General features: G+C 29.8%; 1 protein-coding gene across 1 annotated transcript in view; it reads left to right on the plus strand.

Moving 5' to 3' along the window:
• Positions 1-20,955, plus strand: part of LOC148239291 (uncharacterized) — a 126,949-nt gene that overhangs the window by 46,253 nt on the left and 59,741 nt on the right. Inside the window, exon 2 of the mRNA XM_088181402.1 lies at positions 11,312-11,475. Coding sequence (XP_088037528.1) covers positions 11,312-11,475 — 164 coding nt within the window. The remainder of the gene's footprint in view (positions 1-11,311; positions 11,476-20,955) is intronic.

Below are 20,955 nucleotides of genomic sequence, written 5' to 3' on the forward strand. Positions count from 1 at the left end.
TCTGTCTTTCCAAATAATATTCTTTCTCTTTTTTAAATAATTATCAAAATATTTTACTAAAACCAATAATCTCAAATTTCTGTAACATTATAATTCTGTCATATTGGTATCACTATATTTTCAATAATAAACTTCAATAAATTATTTTAATTTTTAAGTATTACTAATGAGCATTTATATAAGTACAAGAAGTCTTATGAAAGATGTGAAAAAAATTCACTAAGCTTTTTTTATTTCAGTAGATATATTTATACCTAATATATTTTTAGCCTAACTTTATAAATTGCGTTCAGGAAAAATATTATTTTATTTTCCGTCCCATTCTTATACATGAATTATTCATAAGGTCTGCCAGGGTAAATAATTGCCCAGGTCTGCTTTAAAATTAGCAATACTCAATTAATGTGGAAGTAAATTAATTGAATTACCTAATAAAAAAGGTAGTGCATTAATTTTATTAAATTGCTGATATGATGTATGAAAAAAAATGTCAGTTAACCAGTTGCATATATAACTTACTTACTTAATTACTAAGTAAAAAACAAAGCTATCAAATGTTGATTTATCTAATATTCTGCTGAAGAATTCAGAACCATAAAAGAATATGCATTCTGTGTGGATTACTGGCTTTTTGCTTTCAGGACTTTTAACACAAAAATTCCGAGACTCGAAACTTTCTGATCTAAAATGTGCGTAATATTTTTATAAATTTATGTGTTAAGATAATATTATTGATTATTGATTTATATAAATTTTATTTATAGAATTGCATCTGGAAAACAGAAAACGGAGGTTCAATAAAATATGTATGTAAGAAGGGGGAGAGGAGTTCCTAAACTTCATCCATAAAAAAGTTTTATTAAAATTAGCATTTCAAAATAAATTACAACTGCGGCTTATATTTTGCCTGTTACAAAGCTATTATGGTTGATAAGCTTATTAGTTTTAAAATATTCATATAATAGCGAATAAACAATTAAATAACTACAATAATATTAAACCACATATTAAACTTATGTAAATTTTATAAAGTTGTATTTAAGAAAGATTTAATTTGAGTCATATAATATAAACTTTATATTAAATGGCTAAGAAATATTTCAAAACCACTCTTGTTTTGTTTTTTTCTGTGAGCGTGAGATAATTTTAATATATGAATTTGCTTATCGTAAAAACACGTGAAAGGGCTCACCCGTCCCAATATATTGTTGACACCTTAAATGTGTTTATTTTACGAGACAAAAAATTACCAGAAACAGTCAATTTTGTGATGATACCAAAGTAAGATAGAAAGAAATGGCAAAAATTCAGAACCACTCTTGTTTAGATTTTGTCATAAATGAATCTATAATATTAATATATGAATTTGTTTATCGTAAAAACACGGGAAAGGGCTCACCCGTCCCACTATATTTTTAATGCAAAAAATGTATTTCTGCTATAAGTCAAAGGATTAACTTTATGAACTTTATGATGTGTAGATCATTGTTGATTTTAAAGCATCATACAATTTTACAAAATAGAAGAATAGCCATAGAATTTTGCGTCTTAAAAATTGTCTGAGGCTCATATTTTCATATGGAGAAATTAAAATAGCCAGATACTCGCAAAAATAACAGAATATACGGTTAAACAGAAGAGAAAATAAATAAAAAATCACGAGTTTTCTTCATTAAAAAATAAAAAAATAAAAAAAAATGAGCTTAAGAATTTTTAATCAACTGGAGAACGCACGTAAAAATGATTTTTTAGTATAAATCATTGTTGAGAGTAAAGCCAACATCAACAGAAAACGAGCGACTATTCTCAACAGCAGAAATATTAATCACAAGAAATAGGTCATCTGATTCAGATTAAAATTCATTGGTATTTCTAAAAGCTTGTTTAAAAATAGGCAAAAATAAAATATTTACTTATATGATTTTTGTAGGTGATTATGTTGTTGTATTATATATTATCTTAAAAAAATAGGTAAATATATGTACTTATAAAAAATAGGCATTTTAAATTAAATTTGTTGGCTTTTTTTATACACAAAATACCTTTATACGTACAAATATTTATCAAAATTTGTTTTTACTGTAATTTTATTGATGAGCAAACAAAAGTCTTGAGTTCCGGGAAGTCCCAAGATCATAAAATTATCACGTCTCGAGTCCTGAGACTTGACAAAGCCGAGACTTCAGAATCCATAATTGGAACGCAATTGGTTGTGAAGGCGTTGAAATGATACTGAGGCAATATTTACAAAGACAAGAATGTGTTTATTTTATGATTCCTGTTAAATAATATGCTTTTCGTATTGTTTTTACTATGAAAACAGTCATTCAACGTGACAGAAATAAGCTTAAGAGATTAAAGCTTTACTCATATTCATTTTTATGACGCTTGTCATTAGCAGAGCTTCTAAGCATCAGTGCTGGTAGTCAAAATAAATTTAGATAATCAAATATGAACGTGGATTATGATAGCTGAAAGCGTACTTGTTTCAAGCGTCTCTCCGAAATTTGCAATTACATATGAATAGTCGTTATAGCTCTACGTTCTGGTACCTATATATTTTTAGGGTGTTTCTGTACGTGTTAATGAGCAAGGTAGATGAATAAAAGTCGTGCAACACTGCAATGATATTGTAGTGATGTGCTAGAAATTGTCGTCCGAGGAGTGCTCGAAACGATCAGGCAAACTAACGTCAAAACGGCGCTGGTTGTCCGTTTAACGACCGCCGTTACAACACACGAAGCTCATTCCATATATCCACTGTCAAACGCATTCGCGAAACGAACGTGAGCCGAATCCGGGCCTGGCCAACATACTTACAACCGCCATTTCGTTTATGAACACCATAACCGTAATACTCCGAGCTTACAAAGTTCGCTCTGGCGGCAATCGACAACCTTTTTTTGGATGGTGGATAAACCGACCCTTTGAAATGAAATCGCATGATTTATTTTTGGACACAACAAGAAAATTACATGTTCTTGGATCAGAAATTTACCTTTCTGACAGTCGTGACTATTTACTGATATCATCGAAATGTTTTTTGATTGGGCATTTAACATTGTAATATAGAATTTGGTATTTAAAATATCCATTCTAAAATTCTGTGTCTTTTTTACTGTCCAAAATGAGTCTACTCATGTAATGAGAAATTTAACTGCTCATACTCATGATATGAATTATTTTTATTAAATATAGATGTAAGGGTTTTTTAACAAGATCATTATAACAACCACTTGAACAACGAAAAATTAATCTACCAAATTACGTAATTATTAAGCCCGTTAGTAAAGATAAATACCTCACACATTACACGTTTATATAGCATATGCAAAATTCATCGTTTTGTATTTTTATATTTAATTTAAAGTTTCGTACAGTGTGATTTATTAAAATATTATTTAAAGGATTTATTCGTGTTAAGAAATTAAATTGCATATAATAATAAAATATATAGTTTACTACATTTAAGGTGTTTAGAGCCAAAATAAAAAATCAAGTTACATTATTCCCAAATACTATAAAGAAAATTTTATTTACGGACTCGAATAAATTGGGCTGAAATATATTATTCAATTTATTTATAACCGATGAAAATATAGATCCTATGGAGTGTTTTTCTTAGAATTTTTTCACAGTGGTGAAAAATTAAATGTCACTTATATTAAGGTTTGACGCGTTCACAATAATGTAACACATTTCTGCCACAAATATATATTTATATATATTTAATATTTTCATTACATTTTCAGGAATATTTCGTTTTAATTTTATACATCAATATATATTTAAATTCAATAAAAATGTCAAGTATTATATAAATGAAAAACCATTTTGATGTTTAGCCGAATCTTTAAGTTAAAGTTTCGCTTAAGAATTTGCGTAATAAATCGAATATTTAACGTGCAAACTTCCAAACTTAAGTTGTGAACTTTAGTTGTAAATTCTTGTATTCTTTGGTTTAATAAAAATAAATATTATAATTTCGACTAATATGTACCTACATATAATATATGATATAATGGATCTTTTTTCATACAGTAAATAAGTCATTTAAACGGTGAATGGTCCAATAAATGTGACGTGCTTCTGATAAACAACTCTCTGGTGGAATATTACACATATTTTTTGCCCTTGAAGAATAAATAAATAAAACACGTTAACCCATATGTGACCGTTCATGCTTGAAATTAAATAAAGATACACCAGTGAAAAAAGGCCCTTGTCATGGGAGCATCCTAATTTTTTCAGACGGCAGATATAGGTTTTTTGAAGGGCTCCAGGGTACGTTTCGATTATTTTGTTTGGCAAGCGAGACTATCGTCTAATTGTGGTACAGAAAGAGTGGCACGTATTTAAGGGTATTTTTCAAACCGAAATCACGTAAGGATAACAAATTGAATCTGAAAGTTTTAGTGGTTTAGAAGTTTTTGTTGTTACGGAAAGTACGTGGGAATGTGAAAAGTGGAAATTGTATTAATAAAATTCTTCGCAAATTCAACATGTGTGTATATAATATATGTTAACATATTAATAAGCTCGGGAAAAAATTAAAATGCTCTAAGAAGGCAGATTTCTAAAGGAAAATATCCACGTTTGTTTAGTTACAAATATCTTAAGGCTTTTATATAGGAAACATTTCATGTTAATTAAGATGGTTTAGTAACAATTTTAATTAACATTATTAAATGCCGTAATCTTTTGTATTAATTTCTCTCTTGTTAAGAATTTTTTCTTAATATTTTAATTAACTATTTTTTTTTTTACTAAATACTTGATTTATACTTTCAATCATACGTTTATTTTAAATCTGCAATTCTTCACAGAATCATGTTTGTTTTACACGCAGTCACATTTAGTGATGGTAAAATTTCACACATTTAATTAAAATTATGTGATCATATTTGTAAGTATTAAGTATTTTTTTAAATATTGTAGCAGAAAAAATACTTTTAAATATTTATTTTAATTTTAATGCTCAAAATATAATTTAATTTTAAGGATATAGATTTTTTCACCTCTACGGAATTTTTTAAATTTTATTAGCATAAGGATCTGATGCAAAATATTCTGATAGCCCCCTCTTCACATCGTCTGCATTTTAATTTAGGAAATTTCATCTAGGATATGTAGCATCGATCAAAATAAATGATAATCGGAAAAAGAAAAGTCTGAAGAATAATGTGAATGAGATAAAATCTTTCAGCTAAGTTTCTTGATGTTTTCGAGGGTCAATTTCGATCATAATAAAAACTTGCTGTTATTATTTGGCCAGGTTTAAGAGTTTCGTAATGCCTAATCTCTCAATCAACAACAGCATCAGCTGAACTGTGCTTCTTTCTAAGGTATTCGATCTGAAGCTTCAAATCGAATACCTAAGATTCTTTCTTAACTAGAAATAACGAAAAATAAACAACAGCACCAGTTGAATTATATGTTTTTATGGATTGTATTATCGGTGATTTGACTACTAGATTTATTGGAAAAAATAAATAAATAAAATAATATAAAAAAATCAGTCTTGAATATAACCCAAAATAATTTTAAAATATGTCATTTGAGTAAAATCATATCGGAATACATTTTCACCAGTAGAAATACATTTTTACCAGTAAAAATAAAAATTATCTGGCAGGTGCTAGTAAAATTATATGATTTCAACTTTTTTATATGTATGTATATAGATGTATGTATCGATATATATTTCTACTAGCGAAAATATAATTTAAGTGATTAGCGCTAAAATGCTGTTATAAAATAAAACTCAATTTGACAGTTCCGAAACGTCCATTTGCTATTCAAACCCAAATCTAACCCAATGAAAGTTCTAAAACTAATTATTGTAAATATTTTATTAGGTCAGGTTCAAAATAAAAACCAAACAAACTCATCTCTCAGGGGAATATAAGCGGAAAAATAAGTAGACAGACATCGCATCTCACATATTGCTCCATAGTCTGTATTTCGATATTACACTATATTTTAAAAATATGATACCTATCTTTACCGATATTACTATGCACTTTCAATATAAGAGGACTGATTAAAGTATATTCAAACCAAATTTTGGTCAATAGGAGAGCGCAAAAAACAATTATCACTTTTCAGAAGGCAAAAATTCACGTCAAAAGCAATAAAATCGTGTCGACGCCGTCGCAGTGGGAACGCTCGGCAACGAGCGTTCCCACTGCGACGGCGACGGCACGATTTTATTGCTTTTGACGTGGATTTTTGACTTCTGAGGAGCGATAATTGTTTTTTGCGCTCTCCTATTGGTCAAAATTCGGTTTAAATGTGCTTTATTTAATTCTCACTCGTAATATTGATATAAAAAGTTTTAAGATAAATGCTTTATAATCGATCGTTTTCATAGCGATGGCACGATTTTAATGCTTTTAACTTGGACTGAAAATTCCCTATATGGCAACACTGAGCAGCATAAAAAACACGATGATTTCAGAAAATATGTTACAAATGTTGCTAATTTTAATATTTATTTGTAGCATAGAAAAGATTAACTCGCACCTATTATTATATATTCAAGAAATATATATAAAATTACATTTTCGTCATGAGGCCCGGAATCATTGTTTTTCCAAGCACCGGATTCGCTCTCGGCGGTCTTCACCACAACTGACTGTTAAAACTTAAATTTAAGAAAAACGACATTTATTTTGGGATTACCTAATATGTAACTAAAATAAATCTTATCTAAATGATTTTAAAGTCTGGTTTAATTAAGCTTTCAGATTCACTGAACATGTCCAGTATATTTGCGATAAAAGTACTAAAACGCTATGGCTTATCTTTCAATGTTTCAGTAAATTCAAGGCTCAAGAGAGATTTAATAAACACCACGACTAAAGCTTTAAAGTCACACTGGGATAATGTTTTTTTATATTTGTATAATACAGGGTTGGCTAATAAACGTGTGTTATTTATTTTTAAATAAATTCTATGCATATATTTTTCACCCGATAATAAAACTTTACTATACCGATTGTGTTTATATTATATATCAATTCATATACGTTTTCTGCGGTAGCTAATCAAGAGTAGTGGTTTTTCTTTTTATTTACTTTTTTTTTTGTTTATATTTAGCTTGTAACATATATCATTTAATATCGATGTAAAAGTTAACGCATGTGTAAAATACGTAGTAGGAAAATTCTTTGAGAGTGATTAAATTTTATTTCGAGAAAATTATATAAAAATTATGCGTCTTTTACATTCTTTAAAAAAATTCTCTACGCATTTTTATTTTATTTTTATAACATTAAATATAAATCACGCCATAAATTACATCCGTTACGTATAGCTATTTATCAAAGCTATATTTATAGAACGTAATTTGTAAAAAATAGCATCCCATTCAGCGTTTGAAAAGCATTCCTCTTTACAAAGATTCTCTTATAGCCAAGCGTTCAATTACTTATTGTCATTACCAACGAATATATTAATTAAGTTCGACGTGCGACTAATTAGATATGGCTTCTCTGAGCACGCAACAGATATATGTATATACATCCGCATCCCTATAAATAAGGGTGGCAAATAAATTGAGTGCGTTTATCCCTTTCTATTTTAAGCCCCCTTAAGAAGCCCTCAGCTCGTGAACAGAGGTTTTCGCTTGTGAAGCTAATATATTCTTTCGCACTTCCTTTTCGCAGCGGCGCAATAATTTCCACAGTCGAAAAGAATAGGGCCGCCCTCTCGTTCTTATTCCCGTTTTCAGTGCCTAATGATTGTGAAAGGAGGGTAAAGTGACTGAAATAATTGTTGCCTCTCAAGGGCCAATTGGAGTCGAGCATAACGCAATAATAACACTACTACTACATTGACATTGTGCTATTAAACTCTTTTATACATATCATGCTTATTGCACATTACTTTGAAACTCGAAGAGACTGAATTTGGATTATATTAAATATTTCCACAGAATGGTGTTAAACTATATTTTATACAAAATTACACCGTAATGTTAAATAATTAATAAAATTATAAATACGCAGTCATAATAAAGCACAATAGAGCAGGGCTTCCGAGAGCGAAACCGGGCCCTGAAAAAACAATGATTCCGGGCCTCATAACGAAAATATCATTTTGTAAAATTTTTAATATCGTAATTTAATTTATTGAATAAATAATCATAGGTACGAGTTAATCCTCTCTATGCTACAAATAAATATTAAAATTAGCCACATTTGCGACATATTTTCTGAAATCATATTTTATGCGAAATATTTTAATTATCCATATAAATATGTACTCATAATAATATCTGATAATTAGTCGTGTTTTTTTTGCTGCTCAGTGTTGCCATATAGTGAATTTGCAGTCCAGGTCAAAAGCAATAAAATCGTGTCATCGCGTTATAAAGCGTTTATATTAAGATTTTTTTATAACAATATTTCAAGTGAGAATCAAATGTAGTACATCTAAACTGAATTTTGCAAAATAGAAGAGTGCAAAAACACTTCTCAGAAGTCAAAAATCCACGTCAAAAGCAATACAATCGTGTCGTCGCCATCGGAGTGGGAACGCTCGTTACAGAGCGTTCCCACTGTGACACAATATTTTTATTGTGGCTGAATTATTGTGTTAAATAATATATTTTTATTTTTGCAAGTATTTTCTATTTTATCTACATTCAAAGTATTTTTAAATTTAACTGTATTATCAATATTTAGTACATATTTCATTTCTTCTATGATTTTACTATGATACTTTTATCTATTAACAAACGATTTATCATATACAATTTACAATTTGGCACTTTTACTACATTTCTAATAAAAATTATATATCAATTTCAGACTTTTAAATTGCTCCATAATATCATTTACTTTTTATTATATTTAAAAAAAAATGGCCTCAACTTAGTTTCCTTTGTATTTGTCAATCGTTTTCTACTGGTCTAAATATTACACCAAATTCACTGAACCGTTTTATCGTATTTTGTACAGCGTTATGTTATTTAACTTTTGGGTATCTAATAAAATTATATTCGCCCTTTGACCTTCATTTAAATCACGGTTTTCAGCAGTAATAAAATGTTTATATAATATTAAGAATATCAAAAATATATAACGCCAAACACGCAACTGAACAGGATAGCAAAAAAATTATTTACTTGTGACGATTTAATCACTATTCTCAAATATGATCCACTATAATGGTTCTATTATAAATAAGGGGTCTGCAAACCAAACCAGATCGAAAATATTTTAGGCATGTTGTGCTAGAAAGCAAAATTAAAATTAAACGTAATTTTCTCTAAAATTTACAGTATTTTCGCAAATTGTTTATAATGCGTATTTTGAGATAACAATCCATTAAACTGGGTTTTAAAGTTCGTCACTCAATCGTCAAATTTTATTTTAAATGGTCATCTGTTAATACTGACCTTAAATTTATTTCACATAGATGCTGCCATATAGAAATATAAATATCTAAGCACACATATGATCTAATTTGAGCATATTTTTCAACTAAAAAATACTTTGCAGATTAATTACTTCCGATTGAATGTACAGTGAAAGTTTTTCAACTATACAACCGAATAGATATTTAAGAATTAAAATATATTCTGCATTTGCACAATATAAAAAAAATGCTGTTAGAACTACAGTTCAAGCTCAGAAGATATATCCACTGCAAATTTTTGTAAAAATAGAAATATAAATTTTTAATATCATAGGAAATACATAAATCAACTTGACAAAAATAGTGACTAGCAATTTGTCGTCTAAATGATTTTACTGCAGTGTAAGTTTCTTTAAGTTATATTCTTTAAAAAATCTCATAATATTTTTAGCAAATTTTCGGTAAAAGTAGCTGAGAGTTTTTTCGTTAAGAAGAATTTTAATCGCCCCACTGAGTGAAAAAAATCTAAATCAAACTGTATAGTAAAGTATTAAATCACGATATTTGACTTCCATTTCTGACAAAAACATGTGATGAAACTGGTGACGGCTAAGTTCACCGCTGCCGTAACTGGTTCAATAACACAAGATACATTGCGATATTTCCCACAAAGTGTCTTCTGGTGAAAATACTATGAATAATCAGAGGTTTTAAATGCGTTGCAGTTTCACAAGCCTATTGTTTCTATCTAACCCGTTAACCCGTTCTGCGCATACTTTACCACAATCGGATATTCCAAATTATAGTTTATTTTACTTTAGATTATACTTTGTTAAATATTTCTAAACTTCATTAAAATTATTTTTGTCTGTTGTTTTTAACATGCAGACTATTCATGAAAGCTAATTATTTAGTCACTTTATTAAATATTTCTTAGCTTCATTAAAATTATTTTTGTCTGTTATTGCTAACATGCAGACTATTCATGAAAGCTAATTATTTAGTCACTCCAAACATAGCATGTACTACTTAAATAAACAGCAAGTGGTTCCTAAAATGTACGCTGCGGCCTCATGGGATGCTGTGGTATTTTTCACAAGAGCACCGTAATTACAAAAATTGTATAAGCTTATAATTTTCATTTTAAATTCAATATGATTCAAACCAATAAGTCACATATAAACTATAAATTTGCATAAGCCCCTAAAAATTTACTGTTACTGACTAACTTAACCCTTTATTTATACAAAAGATTCGCAATTTCACAAAGTTCACTTGTTTTAATTTGCGAATAATACCATAAAAAAAATCCAAAAAATAATTACAGAATTTTTATTATTAAATTGCCTATTGATGTAACTCACAATGTGCGCATTTCTAGATACTGTTCTTAAGACTGATAAAATGAAATAAATATGTTTTCCCGTGACACATTTATTAAATTACAACAATAATTTACGACTTTAATAATCGACCGTCAGTAAATTGCCTAATTTTATTAGTTAATAATGAATTGATTTTGGTAACATCCTCGTTTTTTACTCATTTTCGCGAAAAAAAAAGCGTTGTGATAAAAAAAAATGTTTTAAACTTTCCAACATTTCTGATGCTTGCTGTTCCGCAAGTTATGAATATCATGTGATTAGTCTATTAATCACGACCTTTTAGTACAGACTAAATTTCAACACACAATAAATATAATGCTTTGTCATCCAATTAGATAATAAAATAATTTTATTTTACTGCGCTTAAAGTCATTCGAAGCAAAAGTAATAAAATGAGAACAAAGTGTCGCAAAATGCGTTACATGGGCACCGAAGACGCTGTATGCAAAGCAATAGGAACACCACATACGGTTATATCTCGCAAACGTTGAGATAAGAAAATTGTCTGATATTGCATATTATGAATGTAAAGATTTATTGTGTTATTTTTATTGTTTCAGCCGTATGTGAGTCAAAGAGCCGTGGCTTATCTGCGATTTTGGACGCTTTGGCTCAAGAGTCCACCAGGGCACTCATCGGGTCTTTGGAAGAGGACCTCTGCGACGTCACATCTCGTTTGGCTGACATGTGGGGCAAGCCTTTGCTGTCGTGGAGTTGCCCACAGGTAAGTTTTAATAAACATTAATTTTAACGACGATCAGTTCTCAATTGTTGGCCGTTCTGACTACGTTTCGAAATTAACGATGGATATTGAAGCAGTTTTGGGTGGAATCGAATCGGTACATTTAATATTTTTGTATTGTGGTATTGTAACGCCAAGATTTTTATATGCATTTTTTATTAGAAAAAAATATATATCGTTTTGAAATTAAACGATTTTCAAAGAATTTTTTATACATAAATGATAAAAATTTTTATATCGTTTTGAAGACGACAAAATTTTCACTAATAATAATAAATTATTATAGGCAACGAAATCAAAGTAGTTCGGCTGAGTCGTAAAAATCGTGAAAGCGTCATACGTCTTATGAAATGAAAATTCCTTGAACGTAATAAAGCAAGGATTATTTCTGCGGACCGGAATATATTTTTAGTGTTATTAAATGAACTGGAAGCTTTTTGCCCGTCGTAAAAATCCCGAAACGCTCCCTATTCCGCTCCTCATCGTGGGCGAAAAGTATGAAAGACTTCGGTCGTTATAAAATGCTAATTTTTATGTAAAAAAACGTAATAGGTAATAATCTTACTGAAAGATTTATTGCCGATACACATTAATGAGTGCCTATAAAGATTTTTGCAAGATTTAGTAATTGTTCAAAAAAGGTTTCTGTAACATTTCAAGAAAACTTAAACTTTAGTCTGCAGACAATTTTATTTTTAAATTAAATATAAATAAATATATTTCGGTTGTGAAAATATTCCATTTGATAAATTACCCCAATGACCTAATTCAATAATGGAAAATTTATTATCGTATTGCGTTGGATATATCTACGTATTGTAATATTATATTACATCTCGAAATATGTCCAAAGCATACACGGTATACAGTTCTGTTTATTTGTCTGCAAGAATAATACACTACTTCTACAGGAAAACAACTATTAATCTATTTATTCAGAAAAAAGCAGTGCTAAATAAATACCCATACAAAATATCGTATGTATGTAATATTATATATATTAATTTATAACATAATATTTTTTCTAAAATCTGTCTGAGATCATAATAATGTGTTTTGATTATGATGTATTGATATTATAATTTAAAATTATATTGGCTTTTAATTTTACTATACACAATATTTCTTATAAATATTGTGGAAAGGGCAGGGGGGGAGAGAGAGGGGAAAAATAACATATAAGGCGTGAGCGGTGAGATACTTTTCCTTTCGCTCGCTCGCGTGCTAAGTGACATGCGTTCCGCACGCTCACTTCTCACTCACTCTCGTCATTTAACACGCGAGCTATCGAAAGGAAAGTATCTCACCGCCCGCGCCTGATACATATGTATAAAAAAAGTAAAAACCGATCTCAAATACTGAATTTGTACTAAACTACAGTTGTTTGAGATGTATGTACTGATGTATTTCAGGTATAAGTTCCTTCAGACCTTTTATACATACAATAAATAAAAGAAGCGGAACATTGCCTTCAAAAGCACATTTCTTTATAGTACTTTCACAATAAACAAAGTACAGATCGTATTAAAATTTGTTTGCAAATTATTTTTAACTTTATTGCTTTTTAAACGATTAGAAAATAATAAATTTGAGAGGAAATATTTAAATATTTTTTTTTATGTATTTGATCTGAATTTTCAGATAGAATACCTAATGAAGAAGCAAAGAAGTAACGGAAAATAAACAACAGCATCAGTTGAATTATATAAATTTAATGTTTTTATTGATTGTATTATCAGTAATTTGACAACTGGATTTAATGCAGCAAAATAAATAAACAATACATCCAGTTTCATGTGGTTATTCATAATAAAAAAATAAAAAAAACAGTCTCGAATTTATCGCGAAAATATTTTTTAAAATTTGTCATTTCAGTAAAATCATATCGAAATACATTTTTACTAGCAGATATATTTTACCAATGAAAATATATGGCAGGTGTATATATTTACATACTCATCATTATTAATTTTCAATGTACTAATGTTACAGTGAACGTGTATTTTTTGGTGAAGCTATATTTTCTCTAGCGAAGTCCAAATACATTTTCACCAGTAGATATATATTTCTACTAAGGAAAATATAATTTAACTGATTAATTAATGAAAATATAATTGCGCTAATATGCTGCTATAAAATTTCTATGAAGCTCATTTTGACAGTTGCGAAACGTCCATTTGCTGTTGAAACCCAAACCTAATCTAACCTAGTCCAAAATACAAACTGAGCCAACGCATCTCTCAGGGGAAAATAAGCGGAAGAATAAGTACAGACAGACATCGCATCTCACAAATTGTTCCATAGTTTTTCTGCATTACGATATTACCTACGTCTTATAAATATGCTATCCTTACTGATATTACTATGGACTTCTACTATAAAAGGGCTGATCAAAGTATATTAAAACGGAATTTTGGTCAATAGAAGAGCGCAAAAACAATTATCACTTCTCGGAAGGCAAAAATTCACGTCAAAAGCAATAAAATCGTGTCGGCGCTGTCGCAGTGGGAACGCTCGGTAACGAGCGTTCCCACTGCGATGGCGACGGCACGATTTTATTGCTTTTGACGTGGATTTTTGACTTCTGAGGAGCGATAATTGTTTTTTTCGCTCTTCTATTGGTCAAAATTCGGTTTAGATGTGCTTTATTTGAAACTCAGTCGTAATATTGTTATTAAAAATCTTAATATAAACGCTTGACAGCGTTTTCACTGCGATTGCACATTTTTATTGCTTTTAACTTATACTGAAAATTCACTATATGGCAACACTGAGCAGCATAAAAAACACGACGAATTATCAGATAAATATTATGAGTAGATATTTTAATGCATAATAAAATTTCAGAAAATATGTCTAAATATGGCTAATTTTTGTATTTATTTGTACTATAGAAAGGGTTAACTCGTATCTATTATTATTTATTTAAGATATTATATATGTTAAAAAATATATAAAACGCCATTTTTGACATTAGGCCCGGAATCATTGTTTTCCCAGAGCCCGGTTTCGCTTTTGGCGGCCCTGCACACAGACATTGTCATGCGGATTATTGCTCACACGAACATTGGTCACAATGCAACTTCAATTTGGCAATTACGCAATTTGTGACAAATCAAAAAATTAAAACGGAGAAATATTAATTTAATTTAAAATAAAATACACATTAAATTAATTTAAAATAAAATACTACATATTAAATTAATCTATTATATAAAAACATCTACATATAAAATCCAAAATATGCTAAATAGATATTAAAATAGTATTATTAATCTGTATTTTAATTATAAGTTTATTTAATCCTACATATCAAGATTGAGGAAGATATGTAATAATAATAACTAAATTGTTATTAAAGTGAAAAATCATGGTATTCCAAATAATTTTATTGACAAAGTGAAAAAAAATAATTGATTGAAATATTGTACACCATTTTCTTCAATAATATACATATATTATAAAATTAAATATGTACACGAAAAAATGCAAATAGTACACATTCAATTAAAAGCCTAAAGTGTTTGTATACATGCACAAAATGATACAGAATATTTTCAACAAAATGACACTAAATATTTATTAAATACATATATTTTTATTTATTTAAGACTTGCAAAATTTATTAGCAAATCATTGCAATGAACGCGTATAGAAATGAAAAACTTTTCTTAAAAAAAATTACCTTTCTTTACAATCGATTGGTGAGCAATTTTCATGTGAGAAAGTTGCATTGTGATCAATATTTATGTGAGAAATAATTCACGCGGCCAATATTTCTGTGATGTGTAAAATTTTATGTGAGCAATAGTCCGTTAACCTTAAGCTTTTACTGGATTTTATTGCTTTGCGTGTATTTATTTTGCATATTAATAAAAAAGCAATTCCTGCACATCAACATGATGCGTGTGAAACATACGAAAGAACAAAACGATCGCACTTTATAATAACAATAATATATGTTTTAAAATATATTTGTATTAACTTTAGAAACACCATGTTAGATTAAAAAAATATGTTTAAATGTATTGTTTAACATAGTACACAATTCAATGAACGTATAGACCAGATAGGCCATACATCGCCTGTCCCATTTAGCAATGAATCCCACGCTGGACTCTTTTCGCATTTGGACAGGTGGAATTGGATTGAATTAATGAATATATTCGACGCCATACATCACTGCGGCCGCGCAAAAACCTCACGTCTGAGGTTTTCCCATGTATTTCCCCCGTTTCAATCAAAACCAAAGACAACGCCCGTCCGGAGCGTGTCCGATCCGTCACGGGAAACCACCCCTTCGTTAAGGGTGTCGTATACATTTTTGTGTGGCTGTTGGTCGCTGTTTGCAGGCAAAGCCTTTATTAGATTCGTTAAGGCGATTCGAAGCGCTAACCATAATTAGTCGTCTTTGTCAGGATTGAGACAAAAATAATGAACGGCTAATGCTAATTGCATGTTTCACCAAAAAACTGCTTCCTGTTTGCAAAACGTATTGTGTAATGGAGCCCTCGGTGGCACAGACAACATTAATCTTAAATCGGATTGGATTGATGGAGTCAGTTTGGATTTTAGTAATTGGTATAGAAAGGACGAGTCTTATTGTACACCATCTTGTAATATAGATAGTAATAATGTAATAATGCGATTCTAAATATTCTGATATTTGATACAAAACAGTGTGCTTGCTACGTGAAATGTGTTGAAAAAGACAGTCAAACCAGAAAAGCGTCTTAGTAAGATTGATAGGCGGAGAAGAGTTAGTAAATCAAAATAGAGGTGGTCTGCGTGGTCGCATCAATAAGACAATCAGAGATTTCAATTGTGTAACAGTCGACAAAAAACAAGCAGAATGACTTACTTTAGAAGGTTAATAATGACGACGTTTATTGATGTTTATTTATCATTACGCAAGTGAACAACATTGTTGAGGTAAAAGGTGCCTTTTGGCATAATTTTATATTTTTTGTTACCCTAGGGAACGGTTCTTTTTTGATATTTTAAAATTTTGTTTGATTGTTCAGTTGGACCTTTGAAGAAGAAAGGCTTAAAAAGCGCTCCTCTTTTTGCTGAAAATAACTAAGGCGAACACAGAAAGGCACAGAGGTCTTTGTGAGATGGGGTGGGGTTTACGCAGACCGTCTGAGGGTGGTGGAAAGAGGGAGCGGGGCAAACGATACAATTTTCGTCAACGAAATAAAAGTTTCGACTCTGTTTATTTTTACGATACACTTCATTACGGCCGGAATCTCGTTGAAAAGTTTTGGGTTGTAAATTAAAATAATGGTCATAAGCTATAGTAACATGAAATTTATTAGGTATTATTAAATGAAAATTAAAAAAAAACAGACCTACAACTTAAAGTAAAAAAAAAAACAAACAATCGCATGATCCAAACATTCTACATTTGCGCGAATTTCATATTCTTGGTAAATTGTAGAAATTCACGACAGGACCTTTTCTCGGAAAATTTTCAAATAAAGTTTACATTGCATGGTGAAAAGCTTGTGACGTCGTAAAAGTCGTGTTGATTACCATGTAATATCTAGGAGAGGGTTCTCGGTAGCACAATATACTTTTTATTTGAGTGAAAAAAAAACACATATCGTCGCCTTAGAATTATAGGACACTATGTACAAAATAGATCTTTAATAGATATATGTCAAAATTCGCCTCATATATATTAGGTATTATCATCAGGGCCCTCGAGAGTTAACCCAGGCCCTGGAAAAAAAAAATTCTGGACCTAATGATGAAAATGGCATTTTATATATTTTTCACATAATAATAATAGGTACTAGTCAACCTTTTTTATGCTACAAATAAATATAAAAATTAGAATATTTAATGCATAATATTTTAATTAAGCATTAAAAAGTATAAAAATATTTACTCATATTATTTACATGATAATTAGTTGTGTTTTTTTGCTGCTCAGTGTTGCCATGTAGTAAATTTCCAGTTCAGGTCAAAAGCAATAAAATTATACAATCGCAGTGAAATCGCTCGATTGTCAAGCGTTTATATTAAGACTTTTTGTATCAATATTACGAGTGAGTTTCTAATAAAGCACATCTAAACCAAATTTTGACCAATAGAAGAGCGCAAAAAACAATTATCGCTCCTCAGAAGTTAAAAATTCACGTCAAAAGCAATAAAATCGTGCCGTCGCCATCGCAGTGGGAACGCTCGTTACCGAGCGTTCCCACTACGACAGCGCCGACACGATTTTATTGCTTTTGACGTGAATTTTTGCCTTCCGAGAAGTGATAATTGTTTTTGCGCTCTTCTTTTGATCAAAATTCGGTTTGAATATACTTTGATCAGCATTATTATATTAGTAGTCCATAGTAATATCGGTAAAGATAGCTATAATATTTTTAAAACATGGTGTAATATCGAATTACACCATGTTTTAAAAATATTATAGCTATCTTTACCGATATTACTATGGACTACTAATATAATAATGCTGATCAAAGTATATTCAAACCGAATTTTGATCAAAAGAAGAGCGCAAAAACAATTATCACTTCTCGGAAGGCAAAAATTCACGTCAAAAGCAATAAAATCGTGTCGGCGCTGTCGTAGTGGGAACGCTCGGTAACGAGCGTTCCCACTGCGATGGCGACGGCACGATTTTATTGCTTTTGACGTGAATTTTTAACTTCTGAGGAGCGATAATTGTTTTTTGCGCTCTTCTATTGGTCAAAATTTGGTTTAGATGTGCTTTATTAGAAACTCACTCGTAATATTGATACAAAAAGTCTTAATATAAACAAAAAGTCTTAATATAAGCAGACGAACTATTCCGCTTATTTTCCCCTGAGAGATGAGTTGGCTTAGTTTGTATTTTGCACCTGATCTATAATTAGTTTTAGAACTTTCATTAGGTTAGGTTTGGGTTTGAACAGCAAATGAACGTTTCGCAACTGTCAAATTGAGTTTCATACATATTTTAGAACAGCATATTATCGCCTATCGGTTAAATTATATTTTCGCTAGTATAAATATATATCTACTGGTGAAAATGTATTTGGACTTTACTAGTAAAAATTTAATTTTACAAAAAAACGTATTCACTGTAACATTTTTGACGGAACTGTGTCAAAAAAATACAATCTGTCCCTTTGAATAATAATATTTATTGTGAAAGTACTACTTAAAAAGTGGGTGCTTTTGGAGGCAATCTTCCGCTCCTTTTATTTTTTGTATGTATAAAAAGAGCTGAAGAAACTTATGTTTGAAATACATCATTACATATATCTCAAACAACTGTCCCTCTTCCCTTCTCTCAGCAGGCCTGATTATCATAAATTTAATATATTATATATATATCCATAAGCTCATATTAATTTCACGTCTTTTGAACTGATCCAAGTTAATTTTTAATTTATAAAATAGGATTTAATTCCAATGATCTGTGATTAAAATGGATGCTGCACAGTCGGAACAGATTTGCCATATCCAACCGTAGTATTTCTATTCGAAGCGCTTCCTCAGTGCGGAAAATCGATAGAGCTTTCATTCGTAACACATTTGCCGAGTATTGGGTGTCCAAAAGCTTTGGCTGGGTATAGAATTTGCTAAGAGTTTTCACGAAACGAACTCCCTTTGTTCAGACGCGAAGATAACTCGGTTACGATGGCAAGAGGCAAAAGGCAAGAGAAAATGGAACGTTCGGCCGTAAGTTTAACCGTGAAATCAGATTAATTGATTATTTTTGATTGCACAAACATAAATTTTGCCGTTGAAGGAAATTTATTTGTATATGAAATACGAAAAACATCAATATTTCATTAGAAAATAATGCTTTATTGTAACAGCTTAACGCTGGAAGACTCGTGTATGAGTCTTGAAAGAACATTGTTTAGTGGCCGTGAACTTAGGCATGTATGATGCGATTTTTTTATTAAAAAAATACTGGAATACTATCAAGTTTGCCTATATATGATAATGAGTGTTGGTGGTATACTATTTTTATATAGTATAAAATAAAAAATAAATTATATTTAACTTATCGTCTTATCCCATTGCGTTGCAATGCAATGAGACGTCGCCTTTTTGGGGCACATGAATTTTTTTATGATATTTAAGACCCATAATTATTTATTTCATCTAAAAAATAATACTTTATGTTACACTCTTTGAACAGAAATAGATTTTAGAGACAAAACTGGCTAGGTAAGAATAAAATCAATCCAATCAAAATAAATCAAAACATCAGCTCTAGATAGTACATATATTAACAAAGTTTTTCTACTTGAAATTCTGTATATTATTGCAAAGTTTAAAGGTGTAAACGTTACGGTATATGTAAATAAATTATATAGCATAGTAAATAAAGAACTTCCAAAAAATATTATCCATTAATTTTTACGGGTGTTTGTTATTTTGATATTTCCTCACCATTTGGAAAACCGGAATAATTCACAAATTAAGAAACTAGTGGGAAAAGCTACAATTCAGATAAATTATCGCCATATTAGTTTATAGCTGTCATTAAGTTAAATATTTGAAAAAATATTATTGCACTTAAAAGAATCTCTGAAGGTTGAGAATCATGAACGAAAAAATATGTTTTTTTTTTCATTCCTAAAATTTTAATATTAATAAACCCATTTATTTGTAATTTAATCATATGTACGTTTAAATGCATCTATACAGTTTTGTATAAACGATTTATAAACAAATATCTATTTATAATATAATATAATTTGCACTCACTAAATTTTTCGGCGTCCATTTTCTGCGTACACATTTATTTTCACAATTACACTTATAAACCACACTATATATTTTTTATATTTATTTTTATTATTTACACTTTTTCACTTTTTCACAGACACATTTATTTTCACAATTACACTATATCCTTATTTATATTTATTATTATTATTTACACTTTTATTTATTTCGATATATTTTGATACATATTAAAATTAAAGGAATTTCACTATTTCTGCACATGTATGCTGTATCTTTCCTTAATCCACTCGCAGAATAAGCACGACATTTCTTTTCACATATTGCACTGCATTTTTTAGTTTAATTGGCTAACGATTTTTAAGCTTATCCGAAAGCTTTTCTGGTAGATCGACAGCACGGCAAGATGTGGTAGAAACTGGTGAAATGTCTTCAGAATCGATAGATTTCACTGAATTCTGTATATATACTTTAGTCTCACTCAAGAAAAAACCGTTGTATTTAGTTTTGCCGTTACGATTCAAAATTTAACACACACTGAACAAATTAAACAATACTCATTAAAATAAATAACAAACAACTTCTTTTGTTTATTCCATTGTTTTTTCAAAATATTACCATTCGTATATTTATTACAGTTCATTATACATTGAGGCTTATATATTGTAAGGCCGGTCGTCCTGGTTTCTTCCCGTGTCTATCATCTGGCTGTTATGAAAAGTAAATATCATTTTGAAATCTCTTTTCTTATTTGTT

Source organism: Plectrocnemia conspersa, unplaced genomic scaffold (assembly GCF_051122295.1).
Source record: "Plectrocnemia conspersa isolate PC_06_02 unplaced genomic scaffold, ASM5112229v1 ptg000001l, whole genome shotgun sequence".
NCBI lineage: Eukaryota > Metazoa > Arthropoda > Insecta > Trichoptera > Polycentropodidae > Plectrocnemia > Plectrocnemia conspersa.